At 46.3% G+C, this 27,949-nt stretch overlaps 3 protein-coding genes across 3 annotated transcripts; 2 read left to right on the top strand and 1 right to left on the bottom strand.

The window, feature by feature from the left end:
- Positions 1 to 6,663: 6,663 nt before the first annotated feature.
- LOC127327336 (glyoxysomal processing protease, glyoxysomal) lies at positions 6,664 to 12,051 on the top strand. Its single transcript, XM_051354114.2, has 14 exons — positions 6,664 to 6,857; positions 6,948 to 6,994; positions 7,078 to 7,258; positions 7,347 to 7,397; positions 7,755 to 7,829; positions 8,643 to 8,759; positions 8,838 to 8,969; positions 9,069 to 9,172; positions 9,571 to 9,656; positions 9,730 to 9,824; positions 9,896 to 10,592; positions 10,716 to 10,917; positions 11,147 to 11,235; positions 11,326 to 12,051. The coding sequence occupies exons 1-14, from the start codon at positions 6,792 to 6,794 to the stop codon at positions 11,559 to 11,561; spliced, it is 2,178 nt and encodes a 725-aa protein (XP_051210074.1). The 5' UTR covers positions 6,664 to 6,791; the 3' UTR covers positions 11,562 to 12,051.
- Positions 12,052 to 12,227: 176 nt separating this feature from the next.
- LOC127327338 (uncharacterized) lies at positions 12,228 to 19,826 on the bottom strand. Its single transcript, XM_051354115.2, has 7 exons — positions 19,394 to 19,826; positions 19,220 to 19,303; positions 18,935 to 19,075; positions 13,790 to 13,855; positions 13,481 to 13,648; positions 12,627 to 12,956; positions 12,228 to 12,524 (listed from the first exon to the last, which is right to left on the bottom strand). The coding sequence occupies exons 1-7, from the start codon at positions 19,748 to 19,750 to the stop codon at positions 12,426 to 12,428; spliced, it is 1,245 nt and encodes a 414-aa protein (XP_051210075.1). The 5' UTR covers positions 19,751 to 19,826; the 3' UTR covers positions 12,228 to 12,425.
- LOC139833489 (uncharacterized) lies at positions 14,041 to 15,370 on the top strand. The gene is made up of 2 exons (XM_071823784.1): positions 14,041 to 14,803; positions 14,879 to 15,370. The coding sequence occupies exons 1-2, from the start codon at positions 14,585 to 14,587 to the stop codon at positions 15,257 to 15,259; spliced, it is 600 nt and encodes a 199-aa protein (XP_071679885.1). The 5' UTR covers positions 14,041 to 14,584; the 3' UTR covers positions 15,260 to 15,370.
- Positions 19,827 to 27,949: the final 8,123 nt, after the last annotated feature.

Raw genomic sequence — 27,949 nt, 5'->3', positions numbered from 1 at the left:
CGGCAAAGGCTTTGCCGTGCAATTTTGGCGAGGCACACGGCAGCGTAGCCTTTGCCGGGCGAAACGTTGCCGAGCGGCCTTTGCCGAGCGAGAGTGCACGGCAAAGCCTTTGCCGAGCAGATTTTGCCCTTTGCCGAGCAATTTGCTTGCACGGCAACGCCCAGCTCTGCCGTAGTGCATGTCAGCATGTGTGCTAGCTGTATCAGAGGTTTCAGAAAGAACAGTTAAAAATGGATGCATGTGTGATATTAGCAGCAAAAAAGTATAAAACTTACATTTTGATTGGTTTTGGTGTTGCGACGATCTTGCTGCGACGACGATGATGTGTGTCGTGCTATCTACCATGGCGTTCCAGTCGAGGGTGTCATTCAAAAAAGCCATTTTTTAATATTTTTAGATGTGGTCTATTTTGTGCTGAAGTTTTTAAAACAACTCATTTGTGTCTTTTTCACCTCATACGCCACAACACATTGCTCTGCTCTGGTTTTCTCCCTAAAAGATCCCACGTCACAAAAGATGGCAATTATTAGCGCATACAAAATGATGTTGTCTTGCTTGGCTAGTGGATGCCCGGTCTTGGTCTTCTCCAATTTGTTGGTAGAGGCGCATCCTCTCCTCCATGCACACAACACTAGAAAAAGGGCTAGTCGTAGAAAACCATCAGTGACACATCATTTTTCTTGTGCGGCCACTGATGGGCAAGGTAGCAGTGGCGCACCGGCCCAGTAGTGCGCCACCACTAGGTATCTGCCATGGTTCACCCCCTCCCTAAGCTTACCAATGGCGCACCCTTTATTGGTGCGCCATTGCTATCAGGGTGCGCCACTGATAAACTTGGGAAGGGGTGTAAACTTGGGGAGGGGTGGGCCATGGCCTTTTATAGTTAGGCAACTTACCAGTGGCGTACTATTACAAGATGCGCCACTACTATGCACATGTGGTGAGCCTAGGCAAGGGCTGGTGCCATGCTAGCAGTGGCGCACCAGTGATAGCATTGGTACGCCAGTGATAACCTCTGACCATTTTTTGCTTTTCTCACCCCCTCCCGCACATGCCACACACTTTCCCAACACCCTTCACCACCTCCCACCAAATCTGGATCTGGTTGTATTGCTCCTCCTTTTCACCTCATTTTCAGTCCTTCATTCACCTAAATTAAGGTGTTAAACCTAATTTTGTTGATAGGCAAGTAAGGGGAAGCTCTCTCAGTCTAGATCTACTTAATCTCAACATATGTGGTGCCACCGATGAGCATATATATGTGGTGTGCCACTGATTAGGGTTTTTCTAGTAGTGCAACCTGACACCGCTTGTGAAGTATAGAAGGCAATCAAATTCGAGTTCGAGTCGACATATACTATCGATAACTAGATAAACCTAAATATAAAGAAGGTCTAAATAAAAAAATAAGATTTTTTACGAAATACACTTATTCTTATATATTCTTCTAATTGATTGCAATAAAACTCGTCTCAATATTTTTCTTCTAAAGGCATCAACGGAAGGTATTTCTTCTTGATGTTAATGGCTTATTGCGAATGCTCAATATTGCCGCATGGCTCACAGAGGAAATACACCCGGGTTGACTTACGACACCCACGACTGGAAGAACAGTATGGTGGGGGCTCTGTCACCGGCGCAGCGATGATGCCTACTTTGGACAGCACATCCCTAGAGCAGATTTTGGGGTCCTCCATCGCGAAGGCTGTTGTTGGACATACTTTTGAGCTTCGGTTCCCGGGCGGGAGACCATTAAACGCCGACGAACAACCTTCCCGCGTCGTGGCCGATGCGAACCATCGCGTCCTCTCGCTGACAAAGTGTCCCTGTTGTGGGTATACTTTATGGGTATATCAACGGCATAGTTTAGATCCGGCAAGCCCGGGTGGCCCACAGATGGTGATGTGGCATGTGGCCCATCGGGCGGCCCAGTTGCTGTAGATCATGAAGGATGAAGTCCAGCCCAGGAGCAGGGAGCCGTATCCCAACCGACCTACGAAGGAGGCCGGATCCGTGAAGGCCCATGAAGTATCCGGATCTAGTACGGCCTTGATGGAAGGCGGATCCTTGACGTACACGGCAAGATATTGTACCGTAGTTTGGCAACTTGTATTCTGGCTAGGACTCTCCATGTAAACCCTAGATCTGTGCGCCTTTATAAGCCGGATCCTGGGAGCCCTAGAGGCACAACCACAACTCATTGTAACAACGCGAAAGCGCCCACATAATTCCAGACAAGCAGCAGTAGGCCCTGTCTTCGAGCAGGTGTTTCGAAGCTGGGTAAATCGCGTACCACCGTCCCGAGGAACCTCCGCCCTATGGCCCCTACTTCTTCTCCCACTCGTGACGATCCCTCCTCCGAGGTACCGTCGAATAGGCAACGACAGTCCCCACCCGCGAAAACCGTCGTGTCGCGAGGCGCCGGCGCGCACGATTCACGCCCTACGCGAAGGGGCCGGCACGGGGATGCCGGAGATTCTATTGGGCTCGAAAACTAGCCGGCACCGTTTGGAGCGCACCGGTGCGAGCCCAAAAACCACGCCGGCCCCCAAAACGCTATCGGAGCCGCCGTGGATATGCTCTTAGGCCGTAGTTTTTTCCATTTGTCCCGCTTGGCGCAAACGGTCCAGTGCCCTCAAAGGACCGGCCAAGGCTCCGGTTCCGGTTGAACCGACAGTTCGATCCGTTTTTTAAAACCGGCAAATACCTTGTATGATTGAATACTATTTTGATGTCATGTGGTGAAATGAAAACGGTAAAATGTAGGTCTATTTTTTGCACTATGTCACGTGGTAAAATGAAAACGTTGAAATCACGTGGTAAAATGGAAAGAGGAAGCACGGACGGCTAGGAGCAAATTTTGGGAGCGGGCAAAGCCCCGTCCGCTCGTTTTCGATCCACCTCCACATAACATGCAACAACCAGCCCGGCGGCCGGGAAGGCCGACCGAGCGAGAGGGAGAGAGGCCATCTAATCGCCAACGGGCACGAGTGCATGCAGGAGGAGGACCAAGACCACCATGAGAAGCGCGACGACGACGAAGCGGCTCTGCGCGCTGCGGCTGCTGACGCTGCTCTGCGTGGCCGTGCAGTTCCAAGGCATTGCTGGGAAGGGTGGAGGCGGCGCCGTAGCCGAAGTGGGGGAGGCCCATGGAGGCGGCGCTGGAGCCGGCGCCAGCGAAGTGGCGGAGGCCGGCGGAGGCGGTGAGGCGGCCGGTACTGGCGAGGAAAAAGGTGGGTCGCCGTACGTGTACGGCTTCTTTGGTACCCGCTCCGCGCAGGCGCCCGGCGCGGCCCCGAACGCCGCCGTGGGCTCACACAGCATCTGGCTGGCGTGTCTCTTCTACGTCGCTATCGGTTGCGTGTGTCTTTTGGGAGGGCTCTTGATCCGTCGGTTAATTTGTGCCACGATTCGTTGCTTGAAAAAAAAGTAACAAGTCGTATCCGAGTCAAGTGCAAGTCTTTTAGTTAGTTTTCAAGTTTGTACAAGGTATGATTAGAGTGTTCCGGTTTTGTTTAGATGTGGATCTATTTTATATTTATTTAGTTGTAGATATCCATATGCAGAAAAAGTAAGACACTTATTTTAAATTAGCGGAAGTAGTATTCATTAGCTAACATGCATATGTCCTGCACCTTACCGCAAGATTTGATGATGATGTGTATGTGTGTGTGTGTGTGTGTGTGTGTGTGTGGGGGGGGGGGGGGGGGGGGGTGATAGAAGATGTGATGACTGCACCCTGTAGTATTTGTGTGTTTCTCAGGTTTCATACACCCTTCGTTCACCAAAAGGATGTCACAACTGGACGGAGGAACTATTATCGATCCGTCGACGAATGCCAACACTTGGTATCCAAGTGAGTTTCGCGATTTAAATCCACGCTTGCCCTGGGGAGGGGGCCCGACTAGCGCATCGGGGCGGGACGATCGACGCTCGACAGAACGATCATAAGGCCGTGGATGATCGTTGATGGGAGCGGTGGTACCCATGTGTGATGTCGGGAGTCTCATCAAGATAGTTCATCGGGGAGTTTAGATGAGTGAAGGAGTCAAGTGAGTGCTCGTTCGCATGTGCGGTCAGCGCCGCGTTAGTGATTCGTCGATGTGTCCAAGTGCTCGCCTTTGTGTCCATATGCTCGTTTCTGTGAGGATTTGTTGCAGTTGAAGTTCCATGCCACGATTAATGGTGAAAGACGAAAGAATGTCATCCAGTTCCTTAGAGTGGGGGGAAGCCACATCTATCACTCGCGGCCACAAAGAACATGACCTACTATCACATTTCACGATCACTTGGGAACTCCAGTGCCTCGAACCACCACCCTCGATTAGGAGAACATTGTTATCGAGTCCCACAACCTCAGTGAATTAACTCGATGCCACCTTTGAGAAATCTAAAATCAAGGAAGTGGTATTTTCGCTCCCTTCAGGTGTGGCCTCGGTTAGTTTAATTGGGGATTTTTTTCAAGTCATGTTGACCTCACGGCCATAACGGAATTGATAGATTTGAGGGGAAACTATGCAAACCTCGTAAACATGGCCAACTTCATTCTTCTTCCAAAAAAGCTAGATGGCTCGATGTTTGCAGAGTACCATTTCATCCTTGCTACAGATACATTTCGAAGTATCAAAAACTCCGAAATACATTTCGAAGTATCAAAAACCTCGTAATAAATTTCGAAGTATCAAAAACCTTGTAATACATTTCGAAGTATCAAAAACTCCAAAATAAATTTTAGCATGTACATCTAAACATCCTTGCTACAGATAGGCTTGTTCTTCGTGGATGACCCCACGATCCTATATGCCCTTTATGTCTTAGGGCATCTCCAGCGGCGCGATGCATTTTAATGTCCGCGAGCGTCCGTTTGCGTCGCCCTGCGGACGCTAAAATGACTGTTTTTGTCCGCGCGTCCGTTTGTGTCTGGGGCTGCTCCAGCGGGGCGACGCATTTTTTTCTTCTTTTTTTTCCTCTTCTCCATTTAAACATATAAACATAGTTTCAAATATTACATTTTGAAACATGATTTTACACAAACTAACACATAGCTGCAACTGCGCCGGCTCGACACCGTCGACGAACTCGGCAAACTTGTCCGGGAGCCGCTTGATGCCGAGTGGGTCGTCGTCGATGCGGAGGAGGAACTCGAAGCAGCGCTCCTCCTGCGAGGACGAGGAGGGCGCAGGCAACGACGAGCGTGGGGCCGTAGATGCTCCACCACGGCGGCCCCTGCCCTGGCCACGGAGGCGCCCAGGGCCGCGACCTCGACCGCCTCGCTGGCCACCAGGACCGGCCATGGACTTACTCACGGGCCTGGCTGCGTCGCAGGAACACCTAGGCGGCGCTTCGGTCGAGCTTTGTGGCGGCTAGGGTTTTTTTGAAGGAGTGGATGAGGAAGAAGAACGCGCGCCCCCTTTATATAGGCCGACGGCATGCGGTGGCCGCGGGACGCGTGGCGTCGCCATTAACGTGGTTGGCGGAGGTGGGCGGCCGCTCGGCAGTCGAGGCATCGCCATTAACGTCCGCAGACTGCCGAAGCGACGCAGCGATGCCAGTCGCTGGCGCGTTTGAGAAGACGCATCGACGCAGGGTCGCTGCCAGGCGGGCCCGACGAAACGTCCGCCAGACGCGAGCGGACACTTTCCGCGTCCGCCGAGCGTCCACAGAGACGCATCCCAGACGCATATTTGGGCCAGGTTTGCGTCTTCACGGACGGCCCGATCACTTTACGTCGTCCCGTTGGAGGTGGTGCGAGACGCATTTCCGATCACGACGAAGGCAAAGGAGATGTCCTTAGCACAAAGGAGACGGTAGTCCACCTTTTTCAAAGAATGCCCCTTCTCCAAGGCATTGTGGAGCAAGCAGATGTGGACCGTCCAAGCCACGCCAGTTCATCGAAATGTCTCCTCTTTTGAGGTATCTCAGACTGGTGGAATGCCATGGTACCGAGCGAATCAAAAGAGAAAAAGTGACACCTTAGTGGAATATTTATATACATCTATGCAGCATTTGGAGAAGGAGTGGAAGCACCGCATGTTTTGCTGAACTCGCCTAACTCATATCAAGGTTGCGACATGAAGCAACGAGGTACCTTTTGGAATGACCATGCTGGAGGCTGGTATTGGTTATTGAGTGGGTAATGTATTTTGCTGGTCCGTGGAAAGTGTTTTATGTACATAAGCACCATTGCTCCTGAATTTTAAAAACCATGTTTTTTGGATTTAAAAAAAAATTAAAATTAAATACGTACACACAAATAAACATTTTGAAGGTGCGGTAAGAATTTTGGAGAAAAAGTATGGTGTATTTTGAGCTATATAAAAAAGACAGATTTCTCACAAATATATGGCCCTATAAACATCCACAAATTTGGTTTTTTTTCTCTAGCTTAAAGTACAACGTAATTTCTACCTTCGCACGAGTATTCAGGACATGTGTATGTATTTATGTAATAAATTTAATGATTTTTTAAAACATAAAAATATAATTTTCAAATATTTTAAAAACCAAGAGCACTGGTGCTCCTGTGCACCAAATTAACGTCCGCTGGTCCGATGCTTTGATTGTCCCCTTCAAAAAATCATCACCTTGTGCATAATTCAACTTCTTCTAAATGAAAATACAGTGTATATAGATAGTGGTACGCGGTCGCGTATAGTGGTAGGCTGTCGCGTACTCTCGAAAAAAGAACAGCAAACTGATTCTGAAGAAGAGAGCAAGCAAGGCAACAAGGGGGAGACGCTGCCGTGCCGTCCCCTCCTCCCCGGCTGGCCGGCTCCCCGCGGCCGCGCGCCATGGAGGCGCAGGAGATCGCCGCCGCCGTGCGAAGCTTCTCGGCCATGGCTCGGATCGTCGGTCCGGTCAGCTCCACCTCCCCTCCTCTCTTCTTCCCGTACCAGCGTTTCCCGAGCTTTCTCGCTTAGCGCGACGCTCCTCTCCGCTTCCTGCAGGACCCCAAGGCCGTCAAGATGCGCCGCCACGCCTTCCACCTCCACCAGTACGCGGCCGCTCTCTCCCCTCCCCAGATTCGTCCACCTCGTCGCGAAATTTGAGCTCAATCGTGACTTGGCTTGGTTCCAGGTCGGGGTCCACCACACTCTCGGCGTCGGCCATCCTCCTGCCGCCGGGCGCCCTCTCGGAGCCGCCGCCACTTCTAAGCCGTGTATGCGCGGCTCATGGTCACGCCGGGGGCCTCGCGCTTACGGCCGCGTCGCTCGTCGAGCCGTTCCTGGTCGCGGAGCAGCGGGATAGCCCCAGCGAGGTTGGTCGCGGCGCCTCGTACTCACGCCTGTGTAATTGGGGTGATTTTGGTGCTGAGGTTTCCGTTGCTTGATGATCCATTCCTGCAGGAACTGCACCCGAGGTTAGTACCGGAGGCGCGTCTTGATGTGCTAGTTGAGGTAAGGAACATCAGCTGTTATGGTGTTACACTAGACACTAGTACTGCATTGCCTCCACACTTTACCCTTCTCATTGCCTATTTTAGAAGAAATACGAATCCACATTACTGAAAATTTGTCAAGCTGTCAATCACCACATAGGAGTAAAGACTAATGCAGACATGTAGATTGATGCATAGTTGTTGGGTTATTAGATCTTCAGATCGATGGGCACAATGTTGTTAGAGGGTATTGGATTAGAGTACAAAACATTCGGTGCTTAATTATGGGATTTGAAGAACTACACAGGGGATATCCATTATGAGTGAATTTTAGGAAAATTTTCCTGAAAGCCTGAACTTGTCCTGGCATATGCAGCGTGAGGAATCAGGGTACATCAGAGATGGAGATTCTGGTGCTCCACAGTGGCTTTCAGCTCAGTTACTTGCGATGGTAGGTGTTTCTTTCCCTGTGAAAATATATGCCGAAATCTGCAAACGGAGGCCGAGCTACATGTAGCCCTTTATTTTCAAAAAATCGAAAATCATAGTTTTAAGTTATAAAAAAATCTGGAAAAATATTCTGGATGTAGAAAATGATGAAATCTACAAACATGCAAAATCTCAATGTGAAATTCTTTGTATTGTAAACTACACAAAAATGAAAAAATCTGGCAGGTTTTGTAGTATTGAAATGTGCAGTATTCACTATTCTCAGATCCACATATTTGTCATTTTTTTTGTAGCATAAACTACTAAGAATTTCACATTGAGATTTTACGCGTTTGTAGATGCCATCATTGGCTACATCCAAGATTTTTTTCAGAATTTTTTGAATCTTAAAACTATGATTTCTGAATTTTTCAAAATGAAGGGCTACTTGTAGCTCGGCCTCCATTTGTCCACTCTCCTAGTTACTAGTATTACTCTTTTTTGTTTATCCAGATTCTAGTGCTAGTTGGGACTTTTGCCGTGAAGCAGTTTAAAACTTTGTACATATTTTTTTCGTGCTATATGAATGGGCAGTGTTCGTACCATTTTCAGTAAAGTTGCATATGTGAATAGAAAAGGACTGGTTTGTAGTATTTTGGGTTCAGAAGGTACTCTTGGAGCTCAGGAACATCAACTTAGACTTCATAATTAAAATAAGAACTGCTATTAGTTATTTGATTATTTTATGAGGTTCTAGATATTTTCATATGACATTATGCACGGAAGATATGATTTGATTAATCATCAGCTCAGCAACTTTGTTTCCTTTTTTTAGGTTGATGTCCCAGCATCTGCTGATTCTGTATTATCCTTGTTAACATATGATGGTTCGCTTATTGGAAGTTCATCATGGGATGTTGGCTGGTCATTGGCTGATGTCAATCAGAAGCAGGTTTTCTATTGATCGAGCTAAAATTTACCGTCCTGATTTTGTAGCGATGAAATACTTACAACTATCAACAATTATCAGGTTGAAAATGATGGCCGGTCTTCCCTTGAGTCCAACAGGAAGAATGTGTATGCTGAGTCAGTGGAGCCATCAATGTTAGCCAAGTCAGCCACAAGAATTGCCATATTAGGAGTTTCAGCCTTAACATCAAATGTAAGGATCATCTGACACATTTTCATTTCATTGATCTGTAGCACCTCCGGAATTACAAGGTGTACTTATTGAATTCATGATCTTGGCCAATGCAATCAGAATGCAAGACATATCCATGTTTCACCGATGCCACAGCGAGGGGACTCTCTGCTGGTAGTAGGGTCTCCCTTTGGCATCCTGTCACCATTCCATTTCTTCAACAGGTAAATATTGTTTCTACTGCTTTAGTTCCATTTGTCATCATATGCACCTAGTGTGTTTATAAGTTCAATCAGGCAGTTTCAGTTAAATACAAGTTTATCTTATTGATCAGTGTAATGTTGAACTCCAAACAGTTGAAAACTTCATGGCATTACATAGCTGGTTATGGAGATAATACTAAACTCTGAAGTGTTGCTCTTTATGATTTCTCTGTACATCCACTAATGCTGAAGAGCAGAGACTGTCTAATTTTGTTCAGGGCATTTCTATGAACCTGTGATGCTTAGTTGTCAATTGGAAAGACATGCATGCATTCATTTACTATAAAATGTCATGTTTATTCAAAAACAAAGAGGTATTGTCAGATTAATCCATAATATCATTGTTGTTCTTTAAGCAGTATATCAGTTGGTGCTGTTGCAAATTGCTTACCGCCAGGCACTGTCAGGAGCTCACTGCTGATGGCCGATATCCACTGTCTTCCTGGTATAAAAATGTCACTGTCTCTTTTAGGACATACTATGACATCAGCTGTTAACAGATTCTCAAATATTTTAAGGTATGGAAGGTGCTCCAGTGTTTGACAAAAATTCTTGTCTTGTGGGGATGCTGATGAAACCATTAAGACAGAGAGGCAATAGCATACAAGTTCAGGTGAGTTTATTGGTGTCAGTAATAGATTGTTGCACATAGAACAGTATGTAAACTTACTATCTGTATGACAGCTTGTGATTACATGGGATGGAATATGCACTGCATGGAGCAGCAACAAACTCGAGGAAGTTGAGCAAGTATCAAATGAGTTACTTGATGACAATAATGCAGACAGTACAATAGTTGAATCATGTGGCATGGATAACCATAGGAGGCTTATTTCTAATTCAGCCAATGGTCTTAACCTGTATAGCATTCCTCCTTCAGTCAGAAATGCTATATCCTCAGTTGTTCTTGTCACGGTCGGTGATACATCTTGGGCTTCAGGTATTCTCCTTAACAAGAATGGATTAGTTCTGACAAATGCTCATCTTTTGGAACCTTGGAGATTTGGGAGAACTTCTCCTCTAGGTTTAGAAAACAAAACCACCTCACTTGCGGGCGAATATCTCCCTGAAGAAGAAAGTAAACTGTTGCAGTCACAACAATGTACATTGTCCAATGAAGATAACATTAAGCATGAGGTTTCATTGTTTAATTTGGGTTTTAAAAGAGAGAAGAGAATATCTGTTCGTTTGGATCATGGGGAGAAACAGACATGGTACAGTGCTAGTGTGGTTTTCGTCTCCAAGGGGCCGCATGATGTTGCCTTGCTTCAAATGGAAAAGGTTGCGATTGAATTGTGTGCAATTAGACCAGAATTTGTTTGTCCAGCAGCAGGCTCGTCTGTATATGTTATTGGGCATGGCCTTCTTGGACCTCGATCAGGTAATAAGCCTCACAATCATATTTTTCAAAATGGGCTTAATGCATTTTGATTCTCAATTTATTGCATGCATATCTCAGGTATTTCTATTGTTACACAGTTGATATTTGAGTATTTGTCTGCAGGTCTAGGTTCCTCCCTTTCCTCTGGGGTGGTCTCAAAGGTTATCAAAATCCCATCAGCTCAACATTCTCAGCTGCCAAGCACTTCAGAGACTGACAATATGGACATGCCAGTTATGCTGCAGACAACAGCGGCAGTTCATCCTGGAGCTAGTGGTGGTGTTCTTGTTAATTCGCATGGTCAAATGGTTGGGCTAATAACAAGGTATAAACAAGCTTTTTTATACAACAGAATGGATACCACTGTCAAATTGCATACGAGTCGTACCAGTTACCAATTTTTGTGCTGAATATGTACCGTTTGAAACCTAACTTCTAACGTCATCTTAATTTTCCTGCATCACGCATACAGTGACCTACTTCTTTAGTATCCTTGATTCTAGTGATTGTATGCCTGGCTGTACAGTCATCTTATTTCTTCTTACCATATCCAGCAATGCTAAGCATGGTGGTGGGAGCACAATACCTCGTCTAAATTTCAGCATCCCCTGCAAATCTTTGGAGATGGTCTTCAAGTATTCAGGTCCTAGCTATTTTTGTTCAGATCATCTTTTCTTTTTGTCTTCAGAGCCAGGTATATATGAGTTTTCAACCTCCTCCCTTTTTTGAACAGAAAATGAGGATTCCACAATTTTGGAGCAGTTCGACAAACCCAATGAATTGCTCTCGTCAGTGTGGGCGCTGGCAAAAGCACCGTCATCAATCCCATTTCTCAGTAGCCCCCCTGAAAAGAGCAGAGAGGCAAAAGTTTTGGAGTTCTCAAAGTTTCTCGCCGAGCAGGAAGAGGGCTTGAAATCTGGAAATGATATAGAGCCTTTCCTTAGACACAAGATTCCTAGTAAAATTTAGATGGGATTGCTTCTGCAAACACAAATGGATAGTACAAGCACAGTACACTAGACATAGGAGTGAAGTAGAGGAAGATAACAAGAAAAATTAAGGATTCAGATAACCTGAACGCCAAAATGGCGGGCTGTTAACTGAAATTTCTACAGGATTCGGCAAAGGACTTCAAAGCATACTCTCTATTGATAATGCACAGTTTCTTTCTGGAAAGATACATGTTGATTCATGCATAGTTTGTGTCCCAGTAGAAGGGTGTTATCAGAGCGCACTGACGTTGATTTCAGCAAGTTCACATGTCTTCAGGAATTCCATGAAGACAGGAACCAATACAGCTTGTACTGAGAAGAATATGTTATGCCTTTTGCTTGCTAGTTGTACTAACAATGCTTTCTAGCATCTGCAGTTGGTCTGAAACCCTCAACTAGTCCTGCCAAAGTCTTTGAATTCATTATGGAAATCTATCTGGGTTTCAGCTGGGATTTTGATATCCTAATACTGCTGTATGTACGCCACGTTCGCTCATGAATTCATCATGTTATGCTAATGATAAAAATGGTGGGCATAAAAATAAATAAATGCTACATTCGTCCAACAAATTTGTTTGGTTGCTTGCCTTGCAGCCATACACTGAACAACACGCGTTTTCTTATCACACGACAGAAAGTGATGTACAAGTCATTCCTTGGAAGAATTGTCAAACATGCCTTCAAAACAATATACAGTGTAGTTCAACAACATTCAAGTAATTCAACCAAATTGAGTCAGGTAGGAAGGGAAAACAACTCTCCTTTTCTATGGCAAAAAATCTCTCAGAAGTCAAGAAAGTAGGGTGATCTGCCTTTACAATAGGAGAAGAAAACTGAAATTCTACGCTTTTCTTGTTCCCTGAAGGCAGGCCCATCCATCCATTTCAGATACTGACAAAATATCCAAGTACCTGGAATAAGCCTTTTCGACCTTTGGAACCTGTATTAGATGAGACCAAACTGAGATACGGAGAGAATCATCATAATTAAGGAAACTAAAATTGAATGGCTGTTAAATTTGGGAAGTAATCAAATTATTTACCTGCTCACACAATATCCCAGAAACAGCAACTGTTCCACCAGTTTTTGCATAACCAACTATGTCCTCGACCAGCTCTAGCAAGGGATTCAGCAGTATATTTGCTGCAACGATGTCGAATGTACCCTTTGAGGACTTCAGCTCAGGGTCACTGCTGGGTTTTCTCTCTTCTGATTTGTCAATGCTGCTTGAGAAGGATGAAGGCTCGGCGCCCGCTGGTACCAAGTAAACTGGCATCTTGTTCGAATCCATACCATTCAGCAACCTGTTCTCATGAGCAGATGCTACAGCTTGAGGGTCTATGTCTATCCCCGTGGATAGAGCTGCGCCCATCTACATTGCATAAGCCAACAATGAGCTATATGATATAAGGTACTCCATACCAGGACACAGTGTTTTGACTCATAGGTCTAAATGCACCTATTAAGAAAAATGCATTTTAAGTTTATTGTAAAATGTTGAAAAATTATGAAGAAAAAATCCCGGATGTACATTTGAACATTCTATGTTCACTCACAAAAGTTTGTGGAAAAAAGACATTTTACGTGGCCTATGTAAAAAAGATTAAAAAAACTGTAACGTAAAAGGCTATTTTGAATCACTGAAATTTTTCTTTTTTACACAGGCCATAAAAATTGTAATTTCTTTGCGAAACTTAGTGTGTGAACATAGAATGTCAAGATGTACACCCAGAATTTCTTTTTGGAATTTTTAGACATTTTGAAATATACTTTTTAGACAACGGGTGCATCTACACCTATGAGCCAAAGATGATTCCCCCTCCATACTACTGCAGTTTATTCCTAAAAATTGCTCGTAGTAAACAATAATAAGAGGAGAGCACCAATACATGATACCTTCAGAGCTGCAATACTCAATACTCCGGTGCCTGTTCCATAGTCCAAGACACGCTCACCCCCTTTAATCACTTCCTTCAGAAATAGAAGGCACAACTTAGTTGTGGGATGTTCCCCAGTTCCAAAAGCCAGACCTGGATTGATGATTATATTTGTGGCCTGTGGATCCTGTGAATGAAAAAAAAAACGAACATGATACATGATGAAGTAATTCTCAGTTCAAATACTCAAACAAATGATCAGATAAACATGAACGGCACTTGTCTATGAAGAAACTAAAAGGAAACAGCATGATGCATGCAGACATACAGGGGGAGTTCTCCATTTAGGAATAATCCAGAGGCCATCGATAACTTTAGTAGACTCATACGATTCCTGCAAAAATAACAGTATTGTTTTCAAGTATCTGCCAAGCAAAATCACAGTGTCTGCGGCATGAAGTATTGCAGTGAAGTGGATCTCGCACAGGTGCGTGCGCGCAACTTTGAGAGCGAAAGCTACAATGACTTTGCTCGCGGATTATGGCGAATTTTTTTTAAATAATACACTTTTTAATATTAATTCCAGGAATAATAGCCGTTTTCAGCAAATTTCAAAAATAATACACCGTCGGGGTGGTGGAACCCGAAATTACGAAATCGGGTTTGAGGAACCCGAAATTACGAAATCGGGGTTGGGGAACCCGAAAATAAGATTCTTCTGCGCCTTCTGCGCCGTGATGGAAAAAGAAAAATAAAAAAAGCAGTAATCGGGGTGGTTGAACCCGATTTCTGAAAATCGGGCAAGTTGAACCCGATACCTAATAATCGGGCAATTTGAACCCGACTTCAATAAATCGGGTTTATTGAACCCGATTTTCTGCCCCAGCACGAAATTTTCCCGCCTTTTCGCGTTCGCACCGCCGTGTTTCCCTCCCGCCTTTGCCGCCACCCTTCCCGCCACTTCTTCCCGCCACTCCTTCCCGCCATCATCTCCCGCCACTATCTCCCGCTAAATTTTCCCGCCACACTGTCGAATTTTTGCCTATAAAAGCAGGCATCGCTACTCTGGATTGCACAAGTTCTTGTATCTCTATTTTATCCCGTTTGCTCACTCTTAGCCATCATGAGTGTGCCGTGCTCTGACCAGGAGTTTAGGCCGGTGAAGGCGAAGGCTGCAAGTTTACCCCCGGGTGTGACTGCGGAGCGTTGTTGGTGCGGCCGTGTTGCTAAGGTTAAGCAGGTGGAGGATTTCTCCGACCAGTTCGGCATGAAATTTTTCATGTGTGCGAGCTATGAGCATGATCCACCCCGTAGTTCAGCTTCGTCGTCCACCAGGCCGCCGGTATGTTTCGACATAATTGTATGTTGGCTTAAATTTGTTTGTGAATTTGATTTAATCTTACTGTTTGTGTTGTAGTCTCCCCCGCCCCTATGCAAATGGTTTCACTGGATAGACACGGAGCAGCCGGATTGGGCGCGCGAGGAGGTTGAGGAGAAACAGCGCCGTGCGTGGGCAACGTTCTTTGAGGAGAAGCGTTGGGAAAAGGTTCGTGCTAATGAGAAAGCAGAGCGAGAGAGGCAGATACAGAAACTAAGGGCGGAACAAGCTCGTAACCGAGAGGTGAATCAGAAGAGGATGGATGATGAGGCTGCACGTAGGTTTGCAGACGAAGAGGTTCGCAAGGAGGCTCGTGAAGCGGAAAGGAAGAGACTAAGGGAAAGAGCTGCTGAAGCGCAAGCGGCAGAAGAACGCGGCGACAAGTCTGGAAAATGGCCACGGTGGACGCAGGGAAAGTAGTGTGATGTGTCGTATTGGCTATGTATCTTAATTTCAGTTGTATCTTAAATTCCGTTGTAGTGTCGTTGTATCTTAAATTCCGTTTTAGTGATAAATCCTATTTTTATTTCAGCTGCAATGTATCTTCATTTCTGTTTTAGTATTATTGTTTCCCGCCTAATTTTTCCCGCTCAATTTTTTCCCGCCTTTTACCCCCGCCGTAATCTCCCGCCAATTTTTCCCGCTCACTTTTTTTCATTTGGTATCACCGTAGTAAAATTTCCCACAACTCTGTATCCGACCATCTCGCCGGTCCAGGTGTGCAGCACAGCCTCTTTCGCGTAATATGGAGAGACGAAAGAGATTGAGTCCAGCCCTAGTTGTCTGGTAGCTGCCAGCACATGGGAGCATGGAAGGTGAAGCAACCTCGGTTTGTTGCATGTGCACTCACACGATGGCCATTCTTCATTTCCAATTCTGACCTCATGTGTTCTCACCGCATTCACACAACCAAACTTGTCGGTTGGTAAGCGCACCTCAAACCTCCTTTCCTGATTACCGATGGCCGAATAAAGTGTGTGACATACCCTTCTCCATCTTCACATCCATATATTCCATAATGGCCTTACAGTAAGGAGTGTTTGGATTTTCAAGCATATGGTTCAAAGCCAACTCCCGTCTCTCTTTGAAATAATTCATAGTGCCATATAAAATACCCTCCACAAGGGCTGTCAGCGGCAATGCCCTATTTCCCCTAAGCACGAAGTTGTATGACTCAGCTAGGTTGGTAGTCATCACACCATACCTAGCTCCATGTGTGTCATGCAGCAAAGACCACCTTTCTAATGGCTCGTGCTCTATCCACTCTGCAAAATTTTTAATCCGTCGTCCAGGCCTCCTTCTAGTATTGGGTGGGTCAAATCCAGGCAGGTCACATAGCCCAATAGGATCTGGCTCGGGGCCCTCTGGAACTCGTGTACCACCTGTGCCACTGCTTGCATGAGCTGCTACTAATGCAGCTCGGGCGGCTAACTTTGTGCCGCACATGGTCCTTAGTGAACTCATCCAGCTTGCCGCGGAGAAAAGTGTACTTGCATTCTTGATTACGCTTGCACAACTTCTTGAACAGATTCATAAGACCCTTGCTCCTAAACTGCGAGAAGAAATTGGCCCCCGTGTGGCGCATGCACCACCTACTCTGCATATCCTGCCATGGCGTCTCTTCATCAGTCCGGCTTCTACCGTAGTCTTGATAGCCGCAAGTATACCGCATGCCTGTCATGTAGCACACACACATTTTCGCGATCTTTCACTATCGATTTTTTTAACCGCTGAAGAACCATAACCAGCTAGCGGTGTTCTCGCTCTCAACAAATGCAAATGCGAGAGGCACACATCGATTGTTGCCATCCACTCCAATTGCTTTGTCGAATCATCCCTTGTACCTCCCGATTAGAAAAGTTCCATCTACACACATCACCGGACGACAGTGCATGAAAGCCTCGATGCATATGTCGAATGCGAAAAACACCCGTGCGTAACCCCGACATTAGGGAACTCTGGTATCACAAAGTCTTGTATGTCCACATGGGTGCCGGATTCCGGTCCTTCAATGTGTGCAGAGACGGACGACACCGTCATAAGCATCATAGAAGGTCCCGAATCTGTTCTCCAAAGGCCGTCTGTTTAGCCCTCCATGCCTTGCCATATTCAATTACATACTTATATTGAAGGTGAACTCTTCTCTGGATGGCTTTAACCCCCATTCTTTGTATTCTCTACAATCTCCTTGTAGAACAAAGTGCGAGCAATAAGAGTGGATGTAAGGTTTCGGTGATCCTTCAACATACTCTTAAGGACACATGTGTGCGGCACGAAGTCGCTCACCACCCATGTTGTGTCATACTTCGGACAGTACCCATGCACCCTTGATGGACATCTAGCATCGCTGCAGACCACCGTCAAGAATTTCGACTTGAAACGGTGGTTCTGAATACCCTTTGCGTGTTCATTGCCCACCGAGTGATTGCTTCCTGAGATGTCTCTTGTCGGCATATCTAGCACCAACCGAGATGGTGTTCATGTCGTACTCCCGAGGCAGAATCGTGCCGATCATCGACTATCATTGCCTCCGACAAATCATGGTTCCAAGAAGAGGGGATCGGATCCGCCTCTTCGTTATCATCTGAAGTATCGGATCCACCGGATTCATCTGAGTCAACCTCATTGTCCACTCCATCCTCGTCTTCCTCGTCCATCATGTTCGCATCTGTTCTTCTTCTTCGTCCACGCTTTCAAGCTCAACGATATCGTCATGACCACCTGTTGCATGGCTACTCTGCCGGATTGGAAACTGCTGCCGCCAAAGCATCGAACTTTGATCGCTTGCTGGCTGGATGGAACGCACCCTCGCCTTCTTGGAAATTCACCACCTTCGCCTCGGGAAGCATTAAGGCGATGGGGTGAGTTCCCTAGCGCCGCACGCTTCCAACCGGTGCACCCACCGAGAGGTCCGCTCAATCGGCTTCAACCGCCGAGAAAATGGGCATCGGAGTCGCTCCACAAAGCATGCACACCAACGAGTGTATGCTTCGGGATTAAGCCCGAAATTCACGGTCAACCACTCCTTCAACCGACTAACTCGCCATGTTTTTGGGTTTGTCAGATGCAAATCCTCACACTGAAACTCGCTCAGATCAGCTCCCATCGGAGTTGTTCGGACCGTGCCATGACCGAAGTAAACAACGAATTTTACTCTATCTGACATATCTGCTCACCTATACAAATTACAGACTCGTCAAAAAAATCTAGCACCTACACTCTAAAATAAATACTTTCTACCGGTACATATTTCAGTAACTAATCTGCGAAGCTAACGAACGCAACATGCATCATTACACGATCTAAAATCAGGAATTAGGGTTTACCCTTGAAGCGTGCCAAACACCTCCGTCAGCAGCTCAGCTCGTCCACCAGCAGCAGCTCCTCCACCACCACCAGCAGCTCCTCCACCACCACCAGCAGCTCCTCCACCACCACCACCACCACCAGCTCCTCCACCACCACCACCACCAACAACACCTCCACCAAAATGCTTCAAAATCTAACCCATGTATAGATCAGATGATTCTACAGCTTTTGGTGGTCAAACTACAGCAAATGGCTGGACAAATTGCTCAGCAATGAGAGAAAACGCTGCTGGCCAAAGAGCAAACGAGAGAGAGAAAGCAGATGAACTGAGGCTGAAGGAGGAAGAAGAAGGGCAGAGCGCTCGGGCGAGGCAGCAGCGCGCGCGACGCATTTAATATCGCCTCGATTCGGGGTCGTCCTGCCCGACTCGGGCTCAGCGTGCCCGAAGTTACGGCCTCGGGAATCTCCGCCCCGACAGCATCTGCTCCTGTCCAGGGGACAGTCCGACACGGGCCTTCGGTGGCCGACACCCACGCTTCGGGGAGGAGCACCCCGAAATTGGCCTGACACGGCAGATTCGCCTCGTCTCGGGCTCCTCAAACCCGATTTTGTAAATTCGGGTTCCCCCACCCGGACGGTGTATTATTTCTGAAATTAGCTGAAAACGAATATTATTTCTGGAATTAATATTAAAAAGTGTATTATTTAAAAAAAATTCGCCGGATTATGTATATGAAAACTGTATAGCATATAGACCTAAGAATTACAGTACTAAAGAGTAGTAACCTGCACAAGTGTCACCCAATCACACTGCTTTCCTACAGAGGTTTCATACACTGGGCTGTAGTCCAGACCAGCTGATCTTGCCGCACTGGAAACGCTCGAGCCCACGTTTTCACCGTACGCAAATATGGTTGTTATGGAGATCTGCATAGCATACGAGGGTTGCACGCATTAGATACTTTTGACCAAATCTCGTGCCTCGTCTGTAGCAAGTAAGACATGAATAGCAAGAACAATTTTCACTAACTCGGGTTGCAAGATTGCAAAATGCACAGAGAATGTATTCACCTCGTCGAGATTTGCAGCGTCGGCAATGTCGTCCACGGTGACGGAGCAGGCGCCAAAACACAGGAGAGACTCGGAGAGCAAATCCTGGATTACGACGCCACATGAATCTTTTGTTAGGCAAAAACTCTGATGGAAACTGAACAATAGGTGAAGACGGGGTACTGAATAACTGACAGCGTCCTCCTTGCGGCAGCGGATGCGGACGGAGAGGTAAGGCGCGGACAGATCGTAGACGCCGCCGGCCGCGGCCGCGGAGCTGGAGGGAGCCTCGTCGTCCACGCTAACCGCGCGGGCGCAGAAGCCTCTCGACGAGGCGCCGCTGGGTGCCCTTGCGGTTGCGGCAGGGGAGCCATCGCCGCCGCGGCACGCCGAGGGACGAGCGGACAGCATCAGGACATGGGGCGAGATGCCGCCGCCGCCGCAGCCCGTGGCCGTGCTAGGGGAGCAGAGCGATAGGGTTTGGGGCGAGGCGAGCAGGAGGCGGCTGAGGCGGCGGAGAGGGGCGCGGCCGACGCGCAACGGCGGCAGCATCGCACCTTTTTTTTCTTTCTGTTCGCCCGCCGGCCGCCGCTCACTCTCTCCAAACGGCAAGCGCCCAAACGAGTACGTGGAGCGCGGGCTCGGACCTCGGAATACGACCTGATTTTTTGTGCTGCAACGTGTGGTCTCGGTGGCTACAGTACACTTTGGGCCCGTTTCTCTGGAGTATCTCATAGGCTCAGGTCGCCGATCATCACCTGTCATGGGACAGCCGGATCTGCAGACTCTGGTAGCGGTGGGCGCGTGGTACATTTGGTGGGAGAGAAGACAAGTCGTTAAAGGAGAAAAAGTGCCACCACCCCTAAGATCAGCAATGACAATAACAGTGTTATTAGCGAATTATCTAGCAGCCGCAAGATCAAAGGGAGATGGCAGAATCCGAAAGAATGGATGGGAAAAACCTCCTAAGGGGCTGGTTAAACTTAATGTTGATGCAAGCTATGACGAGAATAGCAAGATGGGAGCTACTGGAGCTATCCTTAGGGACTCCAAGGGTTTCTTCATTGCAGCAAGTAACCAGTTCATTGCATACACTGAGGATGTACTTTCAGCAGAAGCGATAGCGCTGAAGCACGGTTTGGAGCTTGCATTAAACTTGGGATGTAACCGTATGATGGTGAACTCGGACAGTCTGATGATAATTGAAGCTATGAACAGCGCTGAACTTTTTCTAGGCCCAGCGGCGATAATTCTTCTAGAGTGTGCAAGGTTAGCTAGCGAGTGTGTAATAGTTATCTTTCACCACTGTCCAAGAGAAGCAAATGGAGCAGCGGATGAATTAGCTAGGCGCACCAATGCTTCCGCCTCGGGACATTGGATAGATGAACCTCCGAACTATCTTAGGCCTCAGCTTGTAAAAGATCTGACTCTCCTAGATGATGTAACTACTGTGTAATCTTTGGGGCAGCAAGTTTCAGACGCACTCTTTTCCTTACCAGGGTACCGAAGGGGACTGGAAGGTTTTTAATGAGGCGGCTTGCTAGCTTTTTATAATATATGATGTTTCAAAAAAAAAAAAACACTTTGGGCCCGTTTCCGTTATTTTGTCGTGGTCCCTTCTTTAGTTCTTTTCTCAGTTCCTTCACCGGTTTTTATGGTGCCGTTTGGTTCTTGGATCTTTTCTACTACCTCTCTCCATAAATGGTTATGGATGTCGTAAATTTGTCTAAATTTACATGTATCTAGACATATTTTAATGAATAGATACATTTGAATTTAGATAATATGAACAGAGGGACTATAAAAAGTCTTCAAACTTTTTTTCCTCCGTTAATTAGCAAAAATAATCACCTCTGTTTTAGTAAGTGTTGTAGATTTATTAGATATATATCTATTTTAAATGTGTATAGATATCCGTGTCTAGATAAAATCGTGACATTTATTTTGGAACAGATGTAGTAAACAATCTATACGTGATTATATAAAACCCCCTAAAAAGGAAATTACAACATAGCGCTTTGAAGTTACAACCATGACCCTAAACTTTTCACGAAAATACAATCCTATCCTTGGTCGCCGCCACCGATCTGAGACCTCCAGCACCGAGCGCCGTTGTCGCCACCGGGGAACTTGCCACTTGGGGCGTCGTTGGACGTTGATTCTTGGGCTGAGGTTGAAGAAGATCCTCACGCAGAGGACTAAAAGCCAATGAAGGCATGGAGCGGCTACCTTCGCCAAGGTTAGCTACTTAGCTCCGGCGCTAGCGAACTCCAGCAGATGCAGCTTACACTGTGCGTGCAACCGCACCAACGCACACTCCCCACCGAACTCTAGATCGAGAAACCTTATGTTCCCCTTCTTCCTCCCTTCTATCACCATGACCACAAGGAAGAAGCCGAGAAACCCTTAGATCTCTACAATTAGGAGATGTGTGCACGATCTTTATTATCGGGGGTGCATAAGGGCTCCGACCACCAGAGCTCTGCAAGCAACATCGCCACCGCCGCTTTCCACCAAGAGCATCTCTGCAAATCCATCAGAACAAACCTCAAACGACACAATACCAACTTGGCACTCAGGCCAAAACCTAAATGATCTACCACTAGAATAATACACATGGGTACAATCACCCCTCCCCACCATCTCCGGCAGATGGAGCCGCCAAATAGGGGAGGAAAAAGAGCGAGGAAGAGGTGGATGACTCTTAAGAGAAAGGCAAAAAAAAGAGAGGGAGGGAGGGAGAAATGAGGGCCTCCGTGTCGCGATGCCACATTTGTGGTTGCATAACCATGAGTCCATGAATAACATTATAACAATGTGCATTTGCACATTTGAAAGAAAATAACAATGAATATTTTCCTTGTTGTTTTGCAGTTCATTCACACTCCAATTTCTAGGCTAAAAATCCCTTGTTTGTCCAGCCGCAACGATGATGACAGAGGCAATACAGTTGCAAGCATGGTGTGAAAGATTAGGGTTATGAGTTTATTGGACCCAACCAGATGTAGATGAGAGGTTTAATCCGATCGCCAACAAAATTAGGGGTAATGTTATGAGTTTAGTGGAGCCAAAAGGATTTAGTGTGGAGGTGTTATCCCACAACCATAGAAAGTTGAGGTTATGAGTGTATTGGAGCCAAAAGGATTTAGAGGGGAGGCTTGATATTTCCCCTCGGAAATAGTGGCTGCCAAAATCAGGTAATGAGCGTGGACTTTTTAAAAAAATAAAAGAGGTGGGGAAGACCCTATAGCGAGTAATTTTTTATAATAACCCAAATTTACGCATGAGAGGAGTTAAACCTGTCTAGCTGGTTTGTGCATCCACTTCCCTAACCAAATGATTTAGGCTTAATTCTTAAATAAGTGGTAGATAATGAGATAAGGTCGGTGAGGCGTGATAAATATAAAGGCTTATGGCTATACATGAAATTTCTATGTGGAGAGATAAGCTATAGCGGATTTACAACATTTGAAGGACGAGATGTCACCTAGAGGGAGGTGAATATTTGTTAAAACTATTATGGATTTGACTTGTAAGAACGCGAAATTAAACTAAGTTTATTTTACAAGCATAAAACCTAAATATTGTATGCTCAACTAAGTGCAACAACATCAACTAAAGCTAAGCAAGATATGCTCAAGATATATGAACACAAGGGATAACAAGATATAAGTATTTCAAGAAGGATGGCTATCACAAGCAAAGTAAACTCGGGTATAGAGATAACTAAGGCACGCGGAGACAAAGATGTAATCACGTGTTTCCCCCACATGAAGTGAGGTACGCCACGTTGGTGAGATGTGGGCTACCACTAAGGTCTCTTGAACGCCACGAAGGCTTACCTTATTCTCCAAATCAATACCACGAAGGACAAAGACCCTTCCCGTATGGTTAGCTTTTCCTCCACTTCGGAGATGGCAAGCTGCACAACCACTTTACAATCTCCACGAAGGAAAAGCCCGTGCTTGTTCACAACCTTCCACGAAGAGGTCATCGGAATACCAACCGCCAAGCCAACTAGAAGGTAACCCCTCCAAGAGTAACAAGCTCACGGTCTCTCACTCGAACTAATCGTAATGTAGAATTCAACACTTATGCAAGGATGCAAAAGCAAGAACACCGAGGGTGCTCAAATCCCACCAAAGCAACAAATACTATGGAGAAACTAGAGAGGAAGAGCAATGGAGGAAATCCACAAATGACTCCAAGATCTAGATCTCAGGAGTTCCTCTCACTTAGAGGAGGAACTGACTGGTGGAGATTGTAGATCTAGATCTCCTCTTTCAAATCCCTCAAGAAGATGCAAGAATCATGGGAGGGAATGGAGAAGAAGCAAGCTTTTGAGGTTCAACGATGGAGTAGGAGAGAGAGAAAGTATAATGATTGACCTTACCTCCTCAAGGAGGAAGAAGGGCTATTTATAGTCCAAAGGAGAAAACTAGTTGTTTGGAGGGTTCCTGTGGGGCAAACTGGCAGCAAAATCGGCAGCGCCGGGCCACACGCCAGACAGACCGGCGGCAGGACCGGCAGACCGGGTCGTGCGCCGGACGAACCGACAGGCCAACCGACGGGCCGGACTGTGCGCCGGACGAACCGGCAGGCTGCCAACCCGCAGCCGAAAAGCCGCACAATATAGGCATCCGGCGGTCACAACATGGAGCCCGGCCGGTCAGACCAGCGTAGGGGTCGGCGTAGCTGGTTTCGCCAGAAACCTCTCAAACCTAGTTTTCTCAAAAGAACTTAACTTTGACAAAGTTTCCTAACTCTGATTAAGGTGAAACTAGTTTTATTGGAAATATTAAGACTCCTCCGAGAATGTTTTCAGATGATTTTTAGAGAGGGAGCCTCCACTCGACGTCAAGAAACGGTAAAGATTTTCAAACTCGACAATGCAATAGAAGATGCATACGGATTCCGTTTTCGATGAACTTGGGATTATTGAAAAGCTAGCAACAAGTTCAAGAACCTCACATAGAGAAACACCAAGAAGCAGCAAGATAAGAATATAGAGACGCAAAGTATGCAAAGGGTTTAGATTCCTGAGACGATGTGATAAAGTTATCCTACCGAAACCCCTCTTGGTAGTGTGGTTATCTATCCTATAACCCGGTCTCCCAACAACCACCTTAAGACCGGTAAAAGAAAAACCTAGCAAGGCCATACTTTGGCTTGCGCACGCTTGATCTTGATGACAACACTTCAAACTCCATTCAAGCCGGAATGCCTCATTGGATCATTGTTGTTTCGTGAAGACTCAAGATTTCTCCCCCATACACCACTATGGGAAACATACCTTGAAGCACATCTTCACAAATCCATTATCACCAAATGGACGACAAGCTTCAAGTTTAAGTTCTCGATTAATCTAACCCATATAGACAACACAAATACACATATATAGTGGGTCAGTAAATGAAGTATGATTAACAAGGCTTATCATCGACACGATCACATGATCCAAAGTGGTACAATCTTTATGCTTCATGTGTTGACCAACTTGAATTTAATCTTCGCTCTTAGTCTTGGTCAACATTGTATGTCCTCATGCTCTATCATAACATCTTAGTCTTGGTCAACATTGTATGTCCTCATGCTCTATCATAACATCTTGAGGTATATAGTGAACTCTTTACTTCACTGTATGCTCTAAACCATAGTCATCCATAGCTCAACTCATGAGACTATCATGATACCATCTTCGAGCCATATCTTGAATTCTCCTCTTGAAACCAGACTCTCAAGATTTTAATCATACAATATTCTTCTCTTGAAATCGATGATCTTGATGCCAATACCCAAGGTATATCTTCTATCTTCATGGCATCTACACTTGTGTGAATCCAACACATGGACTATAAGAAATACCTATGAAGTATTCCTTCATATAAACTCAATGAAGACATTAGTCCATAAGAATTGTCATAATTACCAAAAACACACTTAGAAGCAATGTCACTTACAACCATATTTGTGGTACTTTACAAAGATCTAAAATCTTGAGAGTGTTATAATATATGTTGCATTGATCTAGATTGTTATAATCTCGTTTGTCCAATTTGTTTTGTTTATTTTACTGTTTGTATTACCTTTTTTTGTCATATTTTCTGACTGGTCTTTCCTGGTAGATTATTACTACTTTCTCCGTTTCATAATTTTTTGTGGTTTTAATTTAATTTTGTGCTAGAACCATGACAAAAATAATCGAACATGGGAGTAAAATAAAACATAAAACACAACATAGTTGGCCTTGCAATATGCAAAAAACTTTTCGCGAGAGCTTAAATGCTGGAGATAGAGCCGTGCCAAAACAAATCTACCACCCAACACACGAAACACGTAATAGTTCTGCACTGCTCAGAACTTATCACAGGATCAATCCAAGTAGATGCATTAATGCCAAGAAGGCTAGGAGGACACCAAATTGGTCCATGAACGTCAATCAACCCACCATTCTCAGATCAGATTACTTCGAAAAATAAGAAAAATCAGACCCTTAGATCTCTACAATTAGGAGCTCCGTGCACGAGCTATATTGTCGGGGGTGCATAAAGGCTCCAACCAAGTTGCGTCTCTGCCTCCGCGTCCACCGGCGGAAGAACCTGCATCGCCGCTGCTCGAGCCCGAGCTCGACGAGACCGACATGGATGAGTTCGCCGCCCTCGATGCAAATTTCATGGCTGACACGGAGCAAGAGACGGCGAAGGATGTAGCAGGCGAGGCGGAAGCGAATGCAGTGGAGGAAGAGGAGGAGGGGGCGATGACCTAGAGGACTGGACGACGGGTTGGACCCGCACCCGACAGGGGGAGTTCGAGGCCACATGGTGGCGAAGAAGAATGCCATCGTTGAAGGCATTATTTTGAGAGCGGTGACTATTTTAGGGTGAAAACCTAAGATTTTTGATCGGGCGATGACGAGGCTTGTGCAATGTTCCCTTCCTGGAGGCGTTGCTTTTGTAAATCTGGAGTTCAGGTGTTGTCTTGGTGGTGATTATATTGTTGATATCGTAGCGAGATTTTATTTTCTTAGTTTCTATTTATTTTCTTTGGTTGTGTGCAGCTGTACTGCCATTAGGGTATTGTGATGTTGCAGAGGCTAGGTGTAATTGGTATCTCTCGATATTAATATATTCCCTTTATCGAAAAAAATCGAGGAGGAGGCTCGCCTCTTCATGGTGGCCGATTGGCAGAGGCTGCTCGAGGGGGCGCAGGAACGCTGGACGCATGATTATGCACTTGGCATGTGAGCACGAGGGAGGAAGGGGAACGATGACGAAGTTGTCCGTTGAGCGCCCCAAAAGACGGCAAGTAGGCCAGGTTTTAGATCGATCGAACTCAGTCATTTTCATTCAACTTTCTAACATATAATGAAATTTGAATAAAAACATTAATTTCATCGTATTTTTATTGTCCGTATGACGCATCAGGAGGACAAGGCTGCGAGCGAACGCGCCCCAAGCACCACTAAGAAACATCCACAAATGATCAATTCAACGCTTCTGCTGAACGTCGTTTGAGGGCATACCGCTGGAGATGCTATTAGCCTAGAGCATGTACAATGGAAGATGCTTAGAAAAATAAATCGGGTTTTTCTAAGCACCAGTGGTTAACTAGACATCTCTCATGTACATAAGCAATAAAATGCTTGGTTTATTTTTCTAACCACCACTCTAAACACCTTCCATTGTACATGATCTTACCAGATCAGCGTCAACCCCGGTAAAAAACACTAGAGCACCCATAGGGGGCACGTGCTGTTTATGTGCACAGTGCATTCCTTCTTATTCTTTTCCCCCAAGATTCCTTGGATGGTTTGTTTTCTCGCCTAGGGCACGGCAGTAGCCACTGGCCAGCCAATAGGCCCAGCGAAGCATCTTCCCGATTGGACGCGAGCCAGGAGGAGCATGTACGGCTGGTGCCAGCCGCCCGTGGACCGTGGCGATTTACACAGAAATAACCCTTTTGCGTAAGAATAGCATAAAATGACCCTCCAGCCAAACTATTTCACGTTTCTAACCCTTTTGTGTGGCTCCCTTCGAAAGGACGCCACACCCTTCTATGTGGCGCCTTTCGCAAGGGTGCCACACCCTTCTGTGTGGCTCCCTTCGCAAGGGCGCCACACATTCTGTCATACGTGGTGGCTCGAGCTTGTCTGCCGACAATGTGTGGCGCCGCTCCCACGGGCGCCACATAGACAGGTGTGGCGCCCTTGCGAAGAGCGCCACACAAAAGGGTTAGATGCATGAAATAGTTTGCCCGGAAGGTCATTTTGTGCGTTTCTTTCAATAAAGGGTTATTTTTGTGTAAATCGCCGCGGCGGCGCGGAATACCCTACCACTACCAGGCGGCTCTATCTCGAACTCGGCGCGTCCACGAGCTATACCGAGGGCGTGCGTCAGCAACGAGGAATTTACTAGAGTAGTGCTAGTGGGCTTTTCTTTTTCGTTTCACACTTTCACCGGCGGCAGCGCCAGTGCCGTCGTCAGCTTGGCGTGGGGTCAACGACGACCCCGGGGGGTGAGACAACTTTATGACGATGTGCTCGCATCTGGTAGGACCAGCAGCAGTACCGTTGTGGATACTCTGAGGTGAGGTGTACCTGTCAGACGCGTACTACAGCGCTTGCGTGTCAAGACCTCAGAGAGACCGCGAGTATATATAGGCTGGGACTGTGATGGTCAAACTGTCAAAAGATGCAGAACCGCACGTCCCCGGCGAGATCTTTCAACGGCAGTCAATTCACTCCAGGAAGAA

The sequence above is a fragment of the Lolium perenne genome, chromosome 1 (assembly GCF_019359855.2).
Source record: "Lolium perenne isolate Kyuss_39 chromosome 1, Kyuss_2.0, whole genome shotgun sequence".
NCBI lineage: Eukaryota > Viridiplantae > Streptophyta > Magnoliopsida > Poales > Poaceae > Lolium > Lolium perenne.
The sequence above is the reverse complement of the archived record's forward strand: the minus strand, read 5'-3'. Positions and strand labels throughout refer to the sequence as shown.

Bases quoted from the DNA above. Each gene is read 5' to 3' on its own strand.
- LOC127327336 (XM_051354114.2), top strand. From the start codon at position 6,792: ATGGAGGCGCAGGAGATCGCCGCCGCCGTGCGAAGCTTCTCGGCCATG. The intron at 8,760-8,837 runs GTTTTCTATTGA...AACAATTATCAG, and splicing joins CTGATGTCAATCAGAAGCAG to GTTGAAAATGATGGCCGGTC. The intron at 10,918-11,146 runs GTATAAACAAGC...TACCATATCCAG, and splicing joins ATGGTTGGGCTAATAACAAG to CAATGCTAAGCATGGTGGTG.
- LOC139833489 (XM_071823784.1), top strand. From the start codon at position 14,585: ATGAGTGTGCCGTGCTCTGACCAGGAGTTTAGGCCGGTGAAGGCGAAG. The intron at 14,804-14,878 runs GTATGTTTCGAC...TTTGTGTTGTAG, and splicing joins CGTCGTCCACCAGGCCGCCG to TCTCCCCCGCCCCTATGCAA.
- LOC127327338 (XM_051354115.2), bottom strand. From the start codon at position 19,750: ATGCTGCCGCCGTTGCGCGTCGGCCGCGCCCCTCTCCGCCGCCTCAGC. The intron at 19,304-19,393 runs GTCAGTTATTCA...GTCGTAATCCAG, and splicing joins GCTGCCGCAAGGAGGACGCT to GATTTGCTCTCCGAGTCTCT. The intron at 13,649-13,789 runs GTATGTCTGCAT...TTTCATTCACAG, and splicing joins CTAAATGGAGAACTCCCCCT to GATCCACAGGCCACAAATAT.